This window comes from Mytilus galloprovincialis, chromosome 4 (genome assembly GCF_965363235.1).
Source record: "Mytilus galloprovincialis chromosome 4, xbMytGall1.hap1.1, whole genome shotgun sequence".
Lineage (NCBI taxonomy): Eukaryota > Metazoa > Mollusca > Bivalvia > Mytilida > Mytilidae > Mytilus > Mytilus galloprovincialis.
In genome coordinates, this window is record NC_134841.1 from 94,215,343 (window position 1) to 94,238,627 (window position 23,285).

The 23,285-nt window shown below is 32.4% G+C and overlaps 1 protein-coding gene and 1 long non-coding RNA gene across 2 annotated transcripts; one reads left to right on the forward strand and one right to left on the reverse strand.

Annotated features, from left to right (window-relative positions):
- Nucleotides 1-1,362: 1,362 nt before the first annotated feature.
- LOC143073437 (uncharacterized) lies at nt 1,363-7,094 on the reverse strand. Its single transcript, XR_012977502.1, has 2 exons — nt 7,000-7,094; nt 1,363-3,249 (listed from the first exon to the last, which is right to left on the reverse strand). It is a non-coding gene; the product is annotated as an uncharacterized LOC143073437 (long non-coding RNA).
- A 4,307-nt stretch (nt 7,095-11,401) lies between these two features.
- LOC143070848 (programmed cell death protein 7-like) lies at nt 11,402-22,045 on the forward strand. Its single transcript, XM_076244968.1, has 5 exons — nt 11,402-11,516; nt 12,006-12,118; nt 12,845-12,968; nt 15,542-15,629; nt 21,884-22,045. The coding sequence occupies exons 3-5, from the start codon at nt 12,848-12,850 to the stop codon at nt 22,008-22,010; spliced, it is 336 nt and encodes a 111-aa protein (XP_076101083.1). The 5' UTR covers nt 11,402-11,516; nt 12,006-12,118; nt 12,845-12,847; the 3' UTR covers nt 22,011-22,045.
- The last annotated feature ends 1,240 nt before the right edge of the window (nt 22,046-23,285 follow it).

Consider the following 23,285-nt stretch of genomic DNA (forward strand, 5'->3'; position numbering starts at 1 on the left):
TCAGGTATTTCACATCCAATCTTTTATGGTGAAAATTTTGTATAAAGCACAAAAATTTCAGTATTCACCTCAGAAGCTAACAAAACCTTTAAATAGACTTGTTGGAAGGGATAGTGGCTCTGAACTAGCTTTCAGATAACTGTGAGTACTCTCAGATCTGTTCCTAGTGTCTTTTTGTTGTCGGGATGTTCAAGTACCCGGCCACGTCAACTTTTTGTCCATCTGATGAGTTAAGCCTTTTTCAACTGATTTTTATAGTTCGTTCCTATGTTGTACTGTTATACCACTGTCCCAGGTTAGGGGGAGGGTTGGGATCCAGCTAACATGTTTAACCCCGCCACATGATTTATGTATGTGCCTGTCCCAAGTCAGGAGCCTGTAATTCAGAGGTTGTCGTTAGTTTATATGTTACATATTTGTTTTTCGTAAAAAAATTTATACAAAGAAGGCCGTTAGTTTTTCTCGTTTGAATTGTTTTACATTGTCATACCGGTGCCTTTTATAGCTGACTATGCGGTATGGGCTTTGCTCATTGTCGAAGGCCATACGGTGACCTATAGTTGTTAATGTCTGTGTCATTTTGGTCTCTTGTGGATAGTTGTCTCATTGGCAATCGTACCACATCTTCTTTTTTATATATAGTTACGATACTGTTGACAGGTCATTAAAGATTGCATATTTTGGCTTTAATATTGATTCACTTATAGGGTCTTTGCATCGGAACTAAACACATTTATTTGAAAGCCAGTTGTTGGCATGGCACGGGTTGTGTTCTTTTAATATATGTTATGATGGTATGATACTAAACACCTTACCGGAGGGATTGTGCCTGATATTCATATGATGAAGACATAACTTTTCAAACAGTTTAATTGAAGTCTGGAGCTGGCATGTCAGTTAACTGTTAGTAGTCTGTTGTTATTTTATGTATTATTGTCATTTTGTTTATTTTCTTTTATTACATCTTTTGACATCACATTCGGACTTCTCTTGAACTGAATTTTAATGTGCGTCTTGTTATTCATTTACTTTTCTATATTGGCTAGAGGTATAGGGGGAGGGTTGAGATCTCATAAACATGTTTAACCCCGCCGCATTTTTGCGCCTGTCTCTGGCCTTTGTTAGTCTTGTAACATTTTTAATTTTAGTTTCTTGTGTATAATTTGGAGTTTAGTATAGCGTTCATTATCTCTCTACTAGTATATATATTTATTTAGGGGCCAGCTGAAAGACGCCTCCGGGTGCGGGAATTTCTCCCTGCATTGAATATCTATTGGTGACGTTCTGCTGTTGTTTGTTCTATGGTCTGGTTGTTGTCTCTTTGACACATTCCCCATTTCCATTCTCAATTTTATTAGTCTCTTGTGGATAAAATGACATATTGGCAATCATACCACATCTTCTTTTTTTATATTTATAAGACTTTTGGTATGCAGGCCTTATTGCATTTTAAACGTGTAACTGCTCAACATTTTACTGCGATGTATTTCAGACATGATAATCAACCGTCTATTAAATAACCAAAAAAAGAAGATGTAGTATGACTACTAATTGTTGTCCATTTAATTGGTGTACAGAATATCATAAAACAAAACGGTTCCGTTCAACCCGGCAACTGTAAGTGAATTTGTCAGCCCATTGATATGAAGCCTCCGTGTTTCCGCCATTTCCTTGATTTTTAATTCACGGCTACGTTGTCCATCTGGTGAAAGTAGTAAAATGCAGTTTGCATTGAATAAAACATACACATTGCCGCTATTGTCAACAGTTATGTCACGTACAATTCCTCCGATAGTTTCAGAATTGAATTCCCATAACTTCTCTCCTTTCATTGTGTAACACATGAAAAACACATCAGACGATGTTTGATAGATTTTATCTTTGTGTATTGTTATATATGACAACAAGGCTGGATCCCTCTGTCTAACGAGATGAGTAATATTTCCGTTAGATAACTGTATCTGCTGAATTCCTTTAGATAAAACATGGCAAATCAATGTTCCATTGTAGGTACAAATTCCCTTACATGTTCCACTTGTACGAAAAACTCTCTCTGTCACCTTCGAATCGATTTTAATTATTTCTATCCTTTCTTCGATAGACGCAGCTACTGTTCTGTCATCAATAAAGGCGACATCGTTGCAGGAAGTTGGATATGTCTTGATTAAATCAAAAGTTGCATTGGTGTAGAAGATAACGAGTTTTCCATAATAGGTCGACAACCCCATTAATCCACTCGATGAAACAGTAAACCCACGAAGGCCATACAGATCAGCAGAAAAGGGAAATTTGGATTTAAGAGAAATACTTATATTATCTATTGACTTCAATGGATGTGGTATAGCAGATGCATTTTGAGCGTATTTAGCTTTGTCTGTTTTCAAAACGATACATGACTTTGATGTCTCTGTATCGACTGATCCATACCCTGTAATGGTGGTGAATATATCTGAAATCTTTTTACTCATGCTACATTTAAGGTTGGTTTGGTGGAAACTCCCATCATCAATTAACGACTGGAAGACTTTTTCCTCTCTCTGAACATCCTCCTCTAGTGATTTAATTCCAATGAAGGTTTGTAGGTCGGACGCATATTTTTTAACGGATGATATGCTAGTTTGTAAAGTTTCCACTGTGTTTATTTTTTCCGACAGTTTGGACATTACATTTTCTATCTTTGATTTTATTTTGTGCTCAGTTGCGTTTAAATCTACGATAATCTGCTCTTCTAGAGAATCTAAATAAGAAGTAATCTTTTCTCGTAGTTGTTTTATTTCAGTGTAAAAACACTTTCTCTGATTTTCTACTTTAGCCAGATTTCGTTTTCTGTCTTTCATTATATTATCATAGTTAGACCTCATATCACTCAGAATCTGTTCAATGTTTTCAATCGAAGCCGATGCTTTGAATTTTTTAACAATCTCTTGTAAAGACTTTAGTCCACAGCAATTTTTGTGGTATTCTGAAATACAAACCGAGCAACAGATTGTATCGTGTTGTGGACAGTAGTTCTGATATTTAAAATTGTGTTCATTGCAATATGTGGCTATTTTCGAGATTGATGACGGCAACCTTAGATAATTTTCAATAGAGATGATTTCGTGGTTTCGAGTGCCTTTTGACAAACTATGGTGTTTTTGACATTCTGAACATAGACCTTCTTCACATTCGGGACACCAATAGATGGCAGATTTTGTAATATGTTGAGCTTCACATATTTCACAAACCACTCCAGTTGAAGTAGCCATTCTGAAATATTCCAACATTAAAACTATCAAATAAACATTTGTTATTAGTTTAGTTCATTTTGCCCTTTGTACATTTAGTATTTGTATATATGTCTGTATTATTTGCAATTGTGCAGTACTCAAAGAATATTATTTCTGATCTGTACCATATATTACATGGTCTCGTTTTATTTGTTGTATATATTTCTATTTTTACTCAATCATCATAATCATTTTACTATGGTGAGGTTATAGATTTTAATGAAATATGCCTGTTAATATGTGGAGTGGAAAAATAAGGCCACAGTAGTAACCAGAAAAGAGCTTCGGACGCAAGAAATTATTAAACTTGTTGTTTTCAATTTTATACTGGTATTCAAATCAGGTATTTCGATTAGAGAGGAACAAATCAAGGTACCAACAAACAAAACTGAAGGAATCGCATGGACTTCAAAGGTGCCGAGTGAGTCGACTAGGTCAGCGTCTATACAAAATATGTATCTACCACATACAGTCAATCCTGCTTAAGAGACCACAACTTCCCGTCTAATCAAGTTGCTTGAATTTGTCTTCTAATTCTCATAGAAAATGCATTTTACATGCATGTATTAAGTAACTATGAATAAATGACCACAGTGGTAGGGTGTCATTGTGTCGTAATTGAGATATAAATACAAAAATTGTCATTGGTTTGTTTGAAATAAAATTCTGTGTTTCAAATCAAATGAAATAGTTTGTTTTTAGTTTTTAGTTTTTAGTTTTCACATTGAATTTTTAAAATCCTGTTATAAAAATCTTTTGATCTAAAAAATGAGTTTGACAAATGCAAGGTTTTTGTCATTTAAATAAAGAGTAACAAGTATGGTTCTTGGTACGATATATTGTAATCATTTATCATCCATGCAACTACTTTGTACCCAAAAAAGTAAGTTCTATGAAACCGCGTGCACATGGTGGTAAATTTGGTGATGATATTTAAAACTCCTTCTTCTTAAATTGATCTATTTCGTCATGAGTGATTGATTGATCGATTTTTGGTTGCTTTATGTCCAGAGGCAAATATTTCATGCATGTTCAGGACGATGTAAACCGTGATATTGTCTGAAGAGAATGTGCCATCTATATATATATACAATGTATGATCAAAAATGGATTACTCGATTTTCTGTACCAAGTCAGAACGATTGCAGTTGTTTTCTAATAGTTCGTTTCTATGTATGTTGCATTGTCGTTTGTTTTCTGTTGTTTCGTTGTTTTCCTCTTATATTTGATGTGTTTCCCTCGGTTTTAGTTTGTTTTTCTCTCAATCGATTTATCACTTTTGAACAGCGGCATATATAGTAAAATCAAAAGAATATTAAAGCCCCATTAAACTCCGAGGAAAATTCAAAAATACTACTGTTGAACCTGTACTTAAAAAAACATGTGTTAACTTAGATATAGTCTATGGAAAGGTGTATACTAATATGAAATAAAGCGTTCTAGGCAACCCCTCGCTCTAATTATACCTTTTAATAGACGAACCTAGACATGTATATATATATATATACAGAATTAGGGGAAAATGATTGGTCTAGCGCGCACATTGCAAGGTGATTTGTGACGATATCTCAGTAACATGAGTGCGAATCCCGACCAGGGAAAGACACAAATTTCCTTCCACAAATTGATAGATCTAACAACGTTAGCCTTTTCTTTAGACGAATTACATATAGAAAATGTGTTTTCAGTCTTGGGATCCGATGGATAACATGTGTCGTATAGTTGCTAATGAACTAAACGTACTTATATATGTAGGACTCTAAAGTGCGATGGGGACGCTAAAAAACGCGATGGTCACGTTAAAGTGTGATGGTTTGATACGCTAAAGTGCGATGGCATGCGCTATTTAATGAAACATGCTAAAGTGCGGTGCCGCAATACTCTAAAGTGCGTTTTTCCGCGAAAGTATGGATATGTGCAACGTTAAGGGCATACGATACAGTTACAGGAGAGGTAATGACGTTGCTAACGTAAAATGTTATTTTCGCGACGTCAAACTGTGACATATCGGGAAAAGATGCATTTTCGACTGATTTTTATCTTTCAAACTGATTTAATCTAAAAACGAGTGCATGGACCCCTATTTTTTAAAACGACATTTTGTTTCATTTTGCAGGGAGATTATGTCGACCAAATTTTATAAAACTGTAAATAGCGCAAAATCCACACAAATTTAAACAAATTAAAAATTGCATAAAAGTATGGCCAACGCGGCTTAAATGAAAAATTGAAAGCACTTTGAATGCATAACGCAACGTGCTATAGCCCCTCCCACAGTACACAAAAGAAGCGACGTCACTGAAACCTATTGTTCGACGTCAAGAAAAAAAAAAATCGGCCGAAAATCGGCCCGTGGCAGTCAACGTAGTATATACAAATCGGCCTAAAATCGGCCCATGGCACAGAAAACGTTAAATAGCACTATGACGCTGCAAGCCATTTGTACAAACAAAAATGAACATGCCGGCAAACGAGAATGTGTGTGCAGATGAAGGTTTTTTACTAGACAAGAAAAGAGAAACAAATGATCCCAAATCGGAACATTATTGGTCTGTGCTAGCAGAGTTTGTATGCGGAGGAGTCATTTCCCCAAAAAATCATCCTCTGTAAAAGAAATGCAAACCTTTGACCCAGCTGTGTCGGCGGGAAAAACCGAATTTCTGTCAGGATACTGGGGGAAAATTAATTCTCATAAACATACTCCAAATGTCCAAATTTATGTTTTTAATCCCATGTCATTTACTTGCATGAAATAAAAGCTAACTTTCTAGTTATAATTGCACTATTTAATAAAACATTTTTTTCAATATGGTTCATCATGTCTGTGAAAGAGACAGATAATCGTCAACAACTTTGAGACAGTAACCTAACGACCAGAGGTGTAGTATCATAATATGATTACCAATGAGACAAGTCTCTATCTAGGGCTAAATGTCATTAATGTAATTAACTATAGGTTATCGTATGAATAACCCCGCTGAAAGTACTCTATAACGACCAAAGGATATCTAAACGACCAGTGTAAAACAATTCAAACGAGAAAAATAACGGACTGATTTATATACAATATACTGAAAAAATAAACAAATAAGAAGATGTGGTGTAATTGTCAATGAAACAACTATCCACCAAAGACCAAATGTCATTGATGTATGCACCTAATAACACTATGACTTCAACGTGGATCCTTGGCTTACGTCGAATAGCAAGCTATATATGATCACTAAATGACTAGTGTAAAACAAGTCAAAAGAGAAAGACAAGACAACGGCATGATTTATAAACAAAACCATTGCCTGAACTTCATTCCCGTTACACAATCGCAGGTTTAGCGTGTTCAACCAACACACTTTAGCGTGTCATATATCATCACACTTCAGCGTGTCATACCATCGTACTTAAAAAAAAAAAACAAAACCATCGCACTTTAGCGTCTGACACCATCGCACTTTAGCATGACCATCGCACTTTAGAGTACCATCGCGCTTTAGAGTCCTACATATATATAAAAAATTGTAACTTGCATTAACGGATTTCTGTTTTAGCTTGGTATTTTATTCTTCGTAATGTTTCATAGATTATCCGATAAGTGTCTAGTAGTTGATGAACATTAACATGATACTGGAAGATCTTCGTAACGGATATTGGTTAATCAATATAAATAAACTCCTATATTTATTCTTAATAATTTATAAATGTGTCGTCGTAGTTTGTGTGAGTGTATCCTTACCTATATCGAGTTTTTTTTTTAATTCACAACTGGTTTGTTATAATACACTCTAACATCTTACAAGTGACACAGGGAAGTGAAAAGTCCAAAGTCACATCACATATAGCGACACCTGGTTGAAAAATGTGTTTACATATTGAATATTTAATCTAGCATTTTAACTTTTTTTTATTATTATTTATAAGATTAAGAAACATACATATATTTGATGCAGAATGAGCCTACTTTATTCGGTTTAAATTGAAAGTATTCTAGTATAATTCAATGATAAAGAAAAAATTAGAGGGAAAATGAATGAACCTTTCTAAAAGTGTACACGTTCTTATTTTTTTTTATTTGGTCTTCAATTTTATTACGAACCCGGGATAACATGTCACAAACTGCGACCTTACAGGGATCAGCTCACGAAGAAAGAATGGTCGTCATCCGTCTTCAAATGATGGAATAAAAAAAGAAAATAAAACATATAAGATAGTTTAGAACAAGCAATTATACATTTGACCTAAAAAAATTCTACTCAGGTCTTCAAGCTTCGACTAGGATGAATAAAGACAATAGAAGTATACAGGTGTCAAAAAGTCATAAATCGATTGAGAGAAAATAAATCCGGGTAACAAAGTAAAACAGAGGCAAACACATAAACTATTAGAGGAAAACACAGGAACAACAGAAACACTAGTACTGAAGTGCAACAAAAACAAACAACAACAAACATACAAACGAACTATTTAATAACGACTGCCATATTCCTGACTTGGTACAGTACACTTTAAGAATAAATGGTGGGTTGAACCTGAATGAACCGCAGAATAACAACGAACATCTTCCATGAACAACAGACACAACAGGGCATCAGAAACCGACTTATTTTTGTAACTAATAGATAATCTTAAAACGCATACAATTATTTTCACAATTCTAGTGTAAACAGTTATCAAATAATGATTGTATTGAAAGGCTATTTTTAATAAACGCTGTGACAACGTCAAATTCATTTGGATTGACAAATTCTATATCCATGATTTTGATTTGATTTTTGATCTTTTAACGCCACTTTCAAGTACCGCTTTTGTGGTACTTCGTGGAGGCTAGTTTTTATTGGTGGAGGAAGCCTGAGTGCCTACGGGGCACCGAACGGGACTTACACTTTTTGTAATCAAAATCAATTTTTTGTACATAAAATTCAATTCTGTCATAACAAAATCATTTTTGTCTTACAAAACTATGTGATACAGACTTGTTTTATGAGAACTTCAATTTTGAAGTGACAAATAAAATTGAGAATGGAAATGGGGAATGTGCCAAGAAGACAACAACCCGACCATAGAAAAAAAAAACAACAGCAGAAGGTAACCAACAGGTCTTCAATGTAGCGAGAAATTCCCGCACCCGGAGGCGTCCTTTAGCTGGCCCCTAAACAAATATATACTAGTTCAGTGATAATGAACGCCATACTAATTTCCAAAATGTACACAAGAAACTAAAATTAAAATAATACAAGACTAACAAAGGCCAGAGGCTCCTGACTTGGGACAGGCGCAAAAATGCGGCGGGGTTAAACATGTTTGTGAGATCTCAACCCTTCCCCTATACCTCTAGCCAATGTAGAAAAGTAAACGTATAACAATACGCACATTAAAATTCAGTTCAAGAGAAGTCCGAGTCAGATGTCAGAAGATGTAACCAAAGAAAATAAACAAAATGACAATAATACATAAATTACAACAGACTACTAGCAGTTAACTGACATGCCAGCTCCAGACTTCAATTAAGCTGACTGAAAGATTATGATTTCATCATATGAACATCAGGCACAATCCTTCCCGTTAGGGGTTTAGTATCATACCATCATAACATATATGAGAAGAACATAACCCGTGCCATGCCAACAACTGGTTTTTGAATAAATGTGTTTAGTTCCGATGCAAAGACCCTATAAGTGAATCAATATTAACGCCAAAATATGCAATCTTTAATGACCTGACAATAGTATCGTAACTATATCCCTTCTTAATAAGTCTATTCAAAGGTTTTGTTAGTTTTTGAGGTGAATACTGACACCTTTGTGCTTTATAAAGAATATTTCCATAAAAAATTGGATGTGAAATACCTGAACGTATAAGAAGTCTGCATGTTGAGCTATATTTACGAATGATGTCCTTATACCGATGATAAAATTTAGTAAATGTTTTGACTAGTTTGTGATATCGAAAACCCTGGTGTAATAATTTTTCAGTAATACATAAATTTCTCTCGTTAAAATCTAAAACATTGTTACATACACGAGCGAATCGTACAAGTTGAGATATATAAACACCGTAAGATGGTGACAAGGGAACGTCGCCATCTAAAAATGGATAATTAACGATAGGAAATGAAAAATCATCTCTTTTATCATAAATTTTAGTATTCAACTTTCCGTTAGTGATATAGATATCAAGATCGAGGAAAGGGCAGTGGTCATTGTTAGTACTAGCTTTATTCAAAGTAAGTTCAACAGGATAAATTTCTTTAATATACATACTGAAGTCGTCATTATTGAGAGCCAAAATATCATCTAAATAGCTAAAAGTATTATTAAATTTGTTTATCAGATGTTGTTTCGATGGGTCTTTGCTTATTTTTGTCATAAATTGTAACTCATAGCAATACAAAAACAGATCCGCAATAAGTGGTGCACATTTAGTCCCCATTGGAATTCCGATAATCTGACTATATACGGAATCCCCAAAGCAAACAAAAATGTTATCTAGTAAAAATTCAAGGGCATATATAGTATCAAAGCATGTCCAATTGACATAGTTTTTTTTTGTTTATTGCTTCTAAAAAATGACCTAAAAGAGTTTGAACATATATATTCACATTCTGACTTTTTAAATGCCCATTTGGTTAGGTGTGTGAATTTTTTCTTAATGAGAATGTGAAGAAATGTGGTATACAGGGTAGAAAAATCAAAACTTTGAATAGATTCAAAATCACCAATATATGCATGCAATTTATCAAGTACTTCCAACGAGTTCTTGACACTCCAAAAGTAATTAATTTCACTATTTTCGAAGGCCTTATTTGAACAATTTATTATCAGGTTTTTAACTGTACCAAGTAGACAATTTAGTAGTGGAACAATGGCTTGAAGACGAAATAAATCTATATTTGTAAGGTGTTTTGTGTAGCTTCGGAAGCCAATACATAGTTGGGACTTTCATTGTATTTGGCTCTGCTTGTAAAGCGGTAGCTAAAAGTTTATGTTTGTTACAGATGTCGTTTTCTGAAAATGGAGTCAGTTTGAATGTTGGTGAATTGGTGATTTCTTTTTTCAGAACCTCAATGTAAAATTTACGTCAAATAATAATAATATTATTAGCAGATTTATCGGCCGGGACAAAAACAAATTTCTTGGCTAGTTCTTTTAGTTTATGTTTGATACGAGAAATAGGTTTTTTGTGGTTATTGTTAACAGTAAAATGTTCTTTAAAATGTTGAATACGTATATCAACTATCTTCATTACTGAATTAAAAAAAGAGTCCAAAGATTTTTTGTCAGCTTTTTCCCGTTTTATCCATTTTATACAGTAAGTATGGAGTGAGTCGTGGATGATATAACGACACTCATTCCAATTAATAATTGACGGGGACGATTTTTAGGTCCTTTACTGAGGAATGATTTTAACTCTCGGTCTTGAAGTTAAGATGATGTTAAGATCTCCTGTTATAACATGGGAAATGGGTCCATAAATATATTCGGAGGTACTACAATTACATGAAGTAGGTGTATTTTCACTGATATTAACATCTTTACACAATTGACTATAATTAAATACAAATTTTCGGGTAGATTTCTTGTAAATATAACAAATAAGAGGTAGCTCAGTATTGTCAAAATATCCAGGAATTTGTTCTTTAACAGAATGGTCGTTAAATATACCGGCAATATTTACAAAATCAAAATCTTTATTGGCATACTTTATTTTAATAAAATGTTTTTTATGATCTTCAGGGCGATCAATTTTGGGAAATAGTTTAGAATAACAATATGCCATAATAATTTGAACAATTTCATACTTAGGACTGCTATATGAAATTGTGTTGCAATCCTCCAAAATTTTATTTAACTTATTAACCGGTAATGAACAGAGTTTTGTTAACAGATAATGTCTGCCGTTGTTTTTTGAAATAGAAATTAGGTCCGTAAAATTCATTTTTGTCATGACAAAATTCATTTTTGTAGACAAAATTCATTTTTGTAGACAAAATTCATTTTTGTAGACAGAATTCATTTTTGTAGACAAAATTCATTTTTTTCATGACAAAATCAAATAGTTATATTTGCATACAAAATTGACTTTTGTTTCCTGATATGGAAATTAAAACACAAAAGTCAATTTTGTGAGACAAAATTGCAGACAAAGTTCTGGGTGAAATAAGAAAGAAAACACAAGATATTACAAGAGCCACAGATTTACTGAAAAATCTGACTAAACTCAGAAAATTGAGGAAAGATAGATTATTACAGCAAGGTTTGTTACAAAAATGCTTCTCTTTACTCCTTACTTAGTAGAAATAATACCTGTATGATCTTATATAAAATAAAAATAAAACAGTTTTTGTTTTAAACAGGTTATTTATGAGTGTCATTCACCAAATTCTGTGAATAATTGATCTTATTTTGATACAAATATTCTCTTCAAGACCTTATCAGGTGAAAAAAGGGAGCTACAGTGACTCATAGTTTTAACACTCATTAAAAATATACACTATTGGAAATACCAGAGACCTACTAAAAGAATTTTTTTTTTTAATTTCTGTAATAATGACTGCATGATTTTGAAAGTTGAATTACACCAGAATTTTTCCACACTCATAATGGGGAGGGTATATTTTCTCTGATAAGATTTTGTTCATAGCAGGATGGGAACGTTTTCTTAGATTAGATTTTTTCCCAGTCTGTTATAATTAAGTGTAAGTTTCTTTTCTTTTGATTTAAACTAAATATTTTACTATTTAAGGAGTAAACACCAAACCTGAGAGTGATGCAGATTTTGAGGATAAAGTTCAAGATTGTCTGGATGTTGTGAAAACACAAAAGAAAGTTTACACTGCTGAAAATAAAGCACTACAGGTTAGTAATGTCCCTATCAGTTAAATCATCTCATGGAGTTGACATTAATCTTACTGCCTTTAATTCATCCAAAACTATTTTTGGAAGCAACAAAAACAATTGATAAAATCATATATGTATAAATATGGGGATACTTAAATAAGGGTTATCTTTCCACTTGGTATGTATGATATATATGAGAATGTACTTACTTGGTGGCAAATCCATTAAATACTTGAGAATAGTGTATAATAGGGAGAAAGTTTATAATAAGATATTTCATCTTGAAATTTCATTCATCCATCTTGTGGCAATATAGAAGAAACATTATTGCACTAAGATTTATTCTCGATCAAGTATAAATTGTTACATATTCCTTAATTATCTCCAACTTCAATTCCCAAAATATCTCTATAAAAAACTAATGTAAAATTTGGGTATGTGGTATGATTGGTAATTAGACGTCTGTCCACCAGAGTCCTAATGTTTTGGATTTAAAGAAGTTCTCTATTGATAGTTCTCATGTATATAAAGCCAAGGAAATGCCTTTCTTAAAATAATTATTAAAGTTCAACCATCAATTCTGAAGTAGTAGATATATGCTGGACTTTCAATTGGTATTTTAATTAAAGTCATCCATATAGTTCACAATTACCTTCAACATAAAAGTCCAGAGCTTCAAGTTAAAAACGCAGTAGTTGTCATGTAGCTTAATCAGAGTCACCATGTCAAATTTATTGTTAATAGGTGATGTTGGATATAGAACAGGAAGAAAACAAGGAGAAAGAAAGAGAGAAATTACAACAGATTTTACGTAGTCTTGAAATAAAAAGACAAAAGAAAGATGATCAATTATTATTTGGTGAATCAGGTAAATAAAATTTATATTTGTAATAACTTATATGTTTTCATTTAAACAGACAAGAAAAATCCCAAGAACTTCATGTAGGTTTATATATTTATTACCAGAGATATAAAGAGTTTATATAGTTATTACCAGAGATATAAAGAGTTTATATAGTTATTACCAGAGATATAAAGAGTTTATATAGTTATTACCAGAGATATAAAGGGTTTATATATTTATTACCAGAGATATAAAGAGTTTATATATTTATTACCAGAGATATAAAGAGTTTATATATTTATTACCAGAGATATAAAGAGTTTATATATTTATTACCAGCGATATAAAGAGTTTATTACCAGAGATATAAAGAGTTTATATATTTATTACCAGAGATATAAAAGGTTTATATATTTATTACCAGAGATATAGAGTTTATATATTTATTACCAGAGATATAAAGAGTTTATATATTTATTACCAGAGATATAAAGAGTTTATTACCAGAGATATAAAGAGTTTATATATTTATTACCAGAGATATAAAGAGTTTATATATTTATTACCAGAGATATAAAGGGTTTATATATTTATTACCAGAGATATAAAAGGTTTATATATTTATTACCAGAGATATAAAGAGTTTATATATTTATTACCAGAGATATAAAGAGTTTATATATTTATTACCAGAGATATAAAGGGTTTATATATTTATTACCAGAGATTTAAAGGGTTTATATATTTATTACCAGAGATTTAAAGAGTTTATATATTTATTACCAGAGATATAAAGAGTTTATATATTTATTACCAGAGATATAAAGGGTTTATATATTTATTACCAGAGATATAAAGAGTTTATATATTTATTACCAGAGATGTAAAGGGTTTATATATTTATTACCAGAGATATAACAGGTTTATATATTTATTACCAGAGATATAAAGAGTTTATATATTTATTACCAGAGATATAAAAGGTTTATATATAAGAGTTTATATATTTATTACCAGAGATATAAAAAGTTTATATATTTATTACCAGAGATATAAAGAGTTTATATAGTTATTACCAGAGATATAAAGAGTTTATATAGTTATTACCAGAGATATAAAGGGTTTATATATTTATTACCAGAGATATAAAGGGTTTATATATTTATTACCAGAGATATAAAGGGTTTATATATTTATTACCAGAGATATAAAGAGTTTATATATTTATTACCAGAGATATAAAGAGTTTATATATTTATTACCAGAGATATAAAGAGTTTATATATTTATTACCAGAGATATAAAGGGTTTATATATTTATTACCAGAGATATAAAGGGTTTATATATTTATTACCAGAGATATAAAGAGTTTATATATTTATTACCAGAGATATAAAGAGTTTATATATTTATTACCAGAGATATAAAGAGTTTATATAGTTTGATATTTCACATTTAATAAAATCTTGTTATTTTGCAAATTGAAGTAAATTTTTTAAAGATGGATCTTAATAAAGTATTGTCAAATCAGGTAAAATTTTAAAATAATATACAGGACATAATTGTTTCCAAATAACAAATTTTACACATTTTTAAAGTCAACTGATAAAATTGTTCAACATAGTTCAGGATTAAATGGGTGTCTTGGCTTGATAGGGTGGGATATTGAAAAACCCATATAATATTCTAAATGTAATTACCTGTGGATAATAATTTTCCAAATAAGCAATGAATTTGAATAACCAATAAAACACATACTATTGTGAGATTCTGCATACAACAAATTACATGTGTTTATGGAAGTTATGGTTTCAATCAATTACCATTAATGAAAACACCCTTGAACATTATTTATTGATTGATTGATTGTTGGTTGCTTAACGTCCAGTGGCAAATATTTCATGCATATTCAGGACGAGAACAAGTTCACAATAAATACAATAGGTAGGTTGATACGATAGAGGCCATCTGGGATTATGGTCGGGGAAATTTGGACTGCCACTGGAAAATGAGGGTATCTTGGATAGGGACAGAAATTTTGCCTTACAACAGGCCACCTACGGACCCCTCAAAAGAGTTGTTGCAAGGGTTCTTACCGTGCAAAGAGCGTGTCGCTCTCTTTACACGAGGCATTGGATTTAACGTCCCCCTTCTGACCGGACGTGACTGCAAACTTGATACATCCCGCACAGCCAAACGGACGCCCCACTTCGGCAAGCGTTTTACTGCCGGTCGGAAGAAGACCAAGTGACCATATTTCTATACCCCAGTCACCCTTGAACAGTATTTAAGATAGAGACATGTTGCTTATAATTTCTATTTCATATTTTTTAAAATGGCTGCTAATATACATGTATTCCTATGATTTGTATTACCAGAGCCAGTAGATTTGAATGATCCAATGTTAATGTTAAGTCAGTATTATAACCAAGCTCTTGATTTTACTTCCAGAGCCAGAAGTTATGAATGATCCAATGTTTATGTTTAGTCAGTATTATGATCAAGCTCTTGATTTTATTTCCAGAGCCAGTAAACATGAATGATCCAATGTTTATGTTTAGTCAGTATTATAACCAAGCTCTTGATTTATTTCCAGAGCCAGTAGATATGAATGATCCAATGTATATGTTTAGTCAGTATTATGACCAAGCTCAAGTATCTGTTGATTCCCTACTCCAAATCAGGTCAGTATTGTGTGTTTAACTGATATGCCAATAAAGGGATTTGGTATGTTTGCTAATAAGAAAGTTTTGAATAAAAGACAAAGATGTGAAGAGTAACTGGTCATTCTGATCCCCTACAAAAACATATTTTTCCTTTGAAGCACGAAAGTTCGGTCTAAACAACATCCTTCAACTTGGCATAATTCGGAGATGCAGCTAATTGTTGTTCATGTCAATCCTAGGTAGTAAAATTTGAGAGGGTCTGGCAACTGAAGTTTTTATGTCAGACCAAAAAGCTGGCAAACATTTTTACCACTTTGACCATAAAAAAAACCATAATAACCAGAAAAGAAATTTTCTGCTTTGATTGTAAACAAAAATTAAAGGAGTAGGGACGGTAAAGGCCGATTTTGGCCTCAAATATCAGGTTCATCCGAAGAAAGATTTTGGACACTTTTTAAACACTTAAGTGTATATTTCAGTTGATTTAATTAGTTGATGTGAAAGATATTAACTGATTTAGTCATTAAAAACGCTCCGATTCAAGCTTAAATATGAGAAATCTATCAAATATGCAAAAAATGTATATTTTCAGATGGTTTTTGTCAAAAATTGCTAAAATTGTGACGATTTCAGTAATTTAGCATGACTTAATGATGTTAGTACCAGATTGAAGACCTGTTGGTGACCTTCTGCTGTTGTTTTTTTCTATGGTCGGGTTGTTGTCTCTTTGGCACATTCCCATTTCCATTCTCAATTTTATTTTTTACAGAGTTTGTCTTTAGTGCCGTGTGGAGGCAGTAGAGTGCCTCCCCGTGCTTCAGGTTTATGCTCTTATAATATACTAGATTATGGAGTGTGTGTCCGAGCGAGAACTGCTCTAGTTCATTACTTTAGGAATATTTATCAAAAAGTAGTATTTCAATATTCAGCCCCATTCTACTATTTAGTCAGCCATCAGTCCTACCCTGATATACCCTATCTTTTTCGGGTAATTAATACTGATAGCGTTTGACATTTTTAGCCGAACAGATTTATCAATTTTACATAACTTAAATTATTGTATGCTGGTTCATATTCTGGACGCCAGTCTTTGCTCCTTTATAACATGTATAATATAATTCACTAACAAAAAACAATTATGAAGCTTAGAAATGGAAAAATATTAAATACTAAACTTGTTCAAAGGGTATCTACACGTCTCAATCTTCAAAATCGGTTATCTAAAAATACTACCATCGCTAACATTTTTAACAATAAAAATCGTGGTTACCCTTCTATCGATAAGTGTCATGCCAAAAAATGACTTACATGTCCCCGTCTTTCCACCAACAATACGGTTAGGTCCACGTTTAATGGTCGCACATTTTCTTTGAATTTTGAAACTGATATAACTTGAAAACAAACAGTATTATTTATTTACTCACATGAAACAAACCGGGATGTGGTATTCAGTATGTAGGAGAAACTGGACGATATTTATCTAAACGCACTCAAGAACATCTGTATTGTTTTAAAAGACCCAATAAATTCAAAAGTATCATTTACCAACACCTTAAGAAGCACAACCATCCTTTTAAATATTTAGCAGTTCAACCTTTAGAAGTAGTAAATAAGCAGCCTGGTGAATCTCATTCAAAGTTTGTACGATCACGGACAATAATTGAATTAAATTGGATTAAAAAATTACAGACAGTCTACCCTCTCGTTCTTAATGATGATATCATGGGAATTGGTAATATATCTAGAACCGATTCCGTTAACATTTTGGATATAGTTTCTAAAACTGTTCATAAAAACCGTTCTCACGGTCGTAGGACAAATCGCAATCTAAGAAAATTTCGGACCAATCATACCAATATTTCGGACCTAATTTCTATTTCAAAAAACAACGGCAGACATTATCTGTTAACAAAACTCTGTTCATTACCGGTTAATAAGTTAAATAAAATTTTGGAGGATTGCAACACAATTTCATATAGCAGTCCTAATAGTTATCAAAAGTACCAGGATTATAATTTTATACGCCAGACGCGCGTTTCGTCTACATAAGACTCATCAGTGACGCTCAGATCAAAATAGTTAAAAAGCCAAACAAATACAAAGTAGAAGAGCATTGAGGACCCAAAATTCCAAAAAGTTGTGCCAAATACGGCTAAGGTAATCTACTCCTGGGGTAAGAAAATCCTTAGTTTTTCGAAAAATTCAAAGTTTTGTAAACAGAAAATTTATAAAAATGACCATATAATTGATATACATGTCAACACCGAAGTGCTGACTACTGGGCTGGTGATACCCTCGGGGACGAAACGTCCACCAGCAGTGGCATCGACCCAGTGGTGTAAATAGTTATCAAAAGTACCAGGATTATAATTTTATACGCCAGACGCGCGTTTCGTCTACATAAGACTCATCAGTGACGCTCAGATCAAAATAGTTAAAAAGCCAAACAAATACAAAGTATGAAATTGTTCAAATTATTATGGCATATTGTTATTCTAAACTATTTCCCAAAATTGATCGTCCTGAAGATCATAAAAAAACATTTTATTAAAATAAAGTATGTCAATAAAGGTTTTGATTTTGTAAATATTGCCGGTATATTTAACGACCATTCTGTTAAAGAACAAATTCCTGGATATTTTGACAATACTGAGCTACCTCTTATTTGTTATATTTACAAGAAATCTACCCGGAAATTTGTGTTTAATTATAGTCAACTGTGTAAAGATGTTAATATCAGTGAAAATACACCTACTTCATGTAATTGTAGTACCTCCGAATATATTTATGGACCCATTTCCCATGTTATAACAGGAGATCTTAACATCGTTCAAGACCGAGAGTTAAAATCATTCCTCAGTAAAGGACCTAAATATCGTCCCCCGTCAATTATTAATTGGAATGAGTGTCGTAATATCATCCAAGACTCACTCCATACTTACTGTATGAAATGGATAAAACGGGAAAAAGCTGACAAAAAATCTTTGGACTCTTTTTTTAATTCAGTAATGAAGATAGTTGATATACGTATTCAACATTTTAAAGAACATTTTACTGTTAACAATAACCACAAAAAACCTATTTCTCGTATCAAACATAAACTAAAAGAACTAGCCAAGAAATTTGTTTTTGTCCCGGCCGATAAAGCTGCTAATAATATTATTATTGTTTGACGTAAATTTTACATTGAGGTTCTGAAAAAAGAAATCACCAATTAACCAACATTCAAACTGACTCCATTTTCAGAAAACGACATCTGTAACAAACATAAACTTTTAGCTACCGCTTTACAAGCATAGCCAAATACAATGAAAGTCCCAACTATGTACTGGCTTCCGAAGCTACACAAAACACCTTACAAATATAGATTTATTTCGTCTTCAAGCCATTGTTCCACTACTAAATTGTCTATTCTTCTTACCAGCACACTTGGTACAATTAAAAACCTGATAATAAATTGTTCAAATAAGGCCTTCGAAAATAGTGGAATTAATTACTTTTGGAGTGTCAAGAACTCGTTGGAAGTACTTGATAAATTGCATGCTTATATTGGTGATTTTAAATCTGTTCAAAGTTTTGATTTTTCTACCCTGTATACCACATTGCCTCACATTCTCATTAAGAAAAAATTCACACACCTAATTAAATGGGCATTTAAAAAGTCAGAATGTGAATATATATGTTCAAACTCTTTTAGGTCATTTTTTAGTAGCAATAAACAAAAAAACTATGTCAATTGGACATGCTTTGATACTATATATGCCCTTGAATTTTTACTAGATAACATTTTTGTTCGCTTTGGGGATTCCGTATATCATCAGATTATCGGAATTCCAATGGGGACTAACTGTGCACCACTTATTGCGGACCTGTTTTTGTATTGCTATGAGTTACAATTTATGACAAAAATAAGCAAAGACCCATCGAAACAACATCTGATAAACAAATTTAATAATACTTTTAGATATTTGGATGATATTTTGGCTCTCAATAATGACGACTTCAGTATGTATATTAAAGAAATTTATCCTGTTGAACTTACTTTGAATAAAGCTAATACTAACAATGACCACTGCCCTTTCCTCGATCTTGATATCTATATCACTAACGGAAAGCTGAATACTAAAATTTATGATAAAAGAGATGATTTTTCATTTCCTATCGTTAATTATCCATTTTTAGATGGTGACGTTCCCTTGTCACCATCTTACGGTGTTTATATATCTCAACTTGTACGATTCGCTCGTGTATGTAACAATGTTTTAGATTTTAACGAGAGAAATTTATGTATTACTGAAAAATTATTACACCAGGGTTTTCGATATCACAAACTAGTCAAAACATTTACTAAATTTTATCATCGGTATAAGGACATCATTCGTAAATATAGCTCAACATGCAGACTTCTTATACGTTCAGGTATTTCACATCCAATTTTTTATGGAAATATTCTTTATAAAGCACAAAGGTGTCAGTATTCACCTCAAAAACTAACAAAACCTTTGAATAGACTTATTAAGAAGGGATATAATTACGATACTGTTGTCAGGTCATTAAAGATTGCATATTTTGGCGTTAATATTGATTCACTTATAGGGTCTTTGCATCGGAACTAAACACATTTATTCAAAAACCAGTTGTTGGCATGACACGGGTTATGTTCTTCTCATATATGTTATGATGGTATGATACTAAACCCCTAACGGGAAGGATTGTGCCTGATGTTCATATGATGAAATCATAATCTTTCAGTCAGTTTAATTGAAGTCTGGAGCTGGCATGTCAGTTAACTGCTAGTAGTCTGTTGTTATTTATGTATTATTGTCATTTTGTTTATTTTCTTTGGTTACATCTTCTGACATCAGACTCGGACTTCTCTTGAACTGAATTTTAATGTGCGTATTGTTATGCGTTTACTTTTCTACATTGGCTAGAGGTATAGGGGGAGGGTTGAGATCTCACAAACATGTTTAACCCAGCCGCATTTTTGCGCCTGTCCCAAGTCAGGAGCCTCTGGCCTTTGTTAGTCTTGTATTATTTTAATTTTAGTTTCTTGTGTACAATTTGGAAATTAGTATGGCGTTCATTATCACTGAACTAGTATATATTTGTTTAGGGGCCAGTTGAAGGACGCCTCTGGGTGCGGGAATTTCTCGCTACATTGAAGACCTGTTGGTTACCTTCTGCTGTTGTTTTTTTCTATGGTCAGGTTGTTGTCTCTTTGGCACATTCCCCATTTCCATTCTCAATTTTATTTTTATATGTGCATTGTATTGTCAAAAACAGCCCATATTTATGTAGCAGAAGCATTCTACTTTCCAATAAATAACTAAAACTTTACATTTTAACAATTTTGTAAAACTGCTATATTTTGGGGCCAAAAAGGGGTCTTACTGGACCTACTCCTTTCTGTTGATTCTATAATGATATTTGATTATCTTTACAAAGTCAAAAGAAATTGACTAATTGTTAAATATTTTTATTTCTATTGGTTATAAGCAAAATTTATGGAACTAATTCCCATTCTGTAGTTTATATTGTATCCTATTGGTAATGGTTGCTATTAGTTGATGGTTTATATAAAGTATCACAGCTTGATTATATGTAAACACAAGAAAGACATGTTGATTATCTTCAGATTTATATAACATGTGTAAATCGTTATAAAGGCAAAATGATTAAATTTATTATATTCATATATAAAAATAAGTAGAAAAGGTATGATTGTTAATCAGTTTCATTTACTTCAACTAGATTTTCATTTCAATAGTAAAATATGTTTAATTGCAATTTTTGTCTATAGTGGGTCTCATTGGGGTCTAAGCGTGACGCGGGATTGCCGATTTTTTGTAAGCGTGACACGTGAAAGTCAAATTATTGTGTCGTGAAAACGGGAAATGAGGTCTTACGGGACCCGGGAAATGACAAAAAAATAAGAATTGCTGACGTACATAATGTAAACAGGATACGGGAATCTGACAAAACAGTATGTGGGATCCGGGATCGGAACCCCCCAATGAGACCCCCCTATATGGCTTTAACAAATATGAAGCAAACACATTATATGTAGTCTTTAGATCAATGAAAGATTTAACCAAGAATTATCAAAAACATCCAGAATGCTAAACAGTTTGTTATGTTTATGGAAATACTTGTATATATAGTCTAATATAATGGATGTTGGTAGATAACTAAGGAAGTGTATATATTGTTGCCAACATTGATGTTACGTAATTCCTCCTATTAAACTGATTTTTTTTTAATATTTATAGATGTGATTGGGACAGATTCAGTGTACCTGAGGGAACACCAGGGGGCAATAGAATTCCTGATGGCTTTATTCTTCCTGAGAAACCATCCAGCGATATATGGACTTCAGCACTAAAGGATGAAACATAAAACCCAGCATTATCAATTAAAATCATTATAAAATTGTTATTGTTTATATTTTCTTGGAGTATTAAGAGACAACTTTTTTTGTGAGCAACATGATGAGTGCCACATGGAGCAGATACATTTTACAATTCCAGAGCACATAGTTTCTCTTAGTTTTTTAGGGGTTTTTTTTGGAGGGGGATTGTGTTGCTCAGTCTTTATAACATTTTTTGTCCATTTAAATTTTTACTTTGGCCTTTATGTTGTCTGTTTGTTTTGAACTCATGATTTGTGAATCACCCCTTAGTATCTTCCTTCTACAGTAAAATTAAGGATTTATTTAACAGATTTGCAAGATCACTTCTGAAATAAACCCATTTAAAAAGCAAACTCTTTCTGAAGACCATTTGTTCAACCATTAGGTTTGGTCATTGCTAGCATCACTAGTTATATTATAGAAAAAATCACAAAAATACTGAACTCCGAGAAGATTTCAAAACAGAAGGAACCTGAAGGCTTATCAAATGGCAAAATCAAATGATAAAGCACATCAAATGAATGGACAACAACTGTCATATTCCTGACTTAGTACAGGCATTTTCTAATGTAGAAAATTTTGGATTGAAACTGGTTTTATAGCACTAAACCTCTCACTTGTATGACAGTTTCGTCAAATTGACTGGTTATACCTAATGACAAATGACAAATTAAAGGTATTTTGATTTTTCCTTACTAGCAATTCCAGGATTTTGTGCATCTGATCATTTGACTTTGTGTATCCATACTATGAACAACCTGAATGTCTTTTTCAACAACTGTATGGATTTCAAACCAACTTCTTTATACAGTGTTAGCGTCATACATTGTTCTGCACTATGTGTTTTGGTCTGGTGTGATGCCTGTGATTTTTTGAGAAAGAAATATTTTGTTTCCTTATTTAGGGTTCCAGAGATCATATCTATTATAAATTAGATAGCAAAGAAATAAAAGATCAAGGATAAAGACAATTTATGGCCCTAAATTCTTGCAATGAAGACTGAAGTTTTGCATCATACTTACTAAAAGATATATTCATGCTCAACAGATGAAAACACGCAACAATATTGATTTTCAACTTTACAAAAATCATGCTGTATTCAAGGTTCAAGTAAGTGCATACAAAACACTTCTCACAGTTTTACATACGGAGTTATTTTAGTAAATAGTTCTAAAAAAAATATAGTATTAAATTGTGACTTGAAAACATGTCGTCTAAGAGGTTTTCATGAAGCAAGACTGAATTTCATTATTAAGTTTGTC

Coding starts and splice junctions, on each gene's coding strand:
- LOC143070848 (XM_076244968.1), top strand. CDS start 12,848: ATGTTGGATATAGAACAGGAAGAAAACAAGGAGAAAGAAAGAGAGAAA. Junction 12,969..15,541: donor ATTATTATTTGGTGAATCAG/GTAAATAAAATT, acceptor ATTTATTTCCAG/AGCCAGTAGATATGAATGAT. Junction 15,630..21,883: donor GATTCCCTACTCCAAATCAG/GTCAGTATTGTG, acceptor TAATATTTATAG/ATGTGATTGGGACAGATTCA.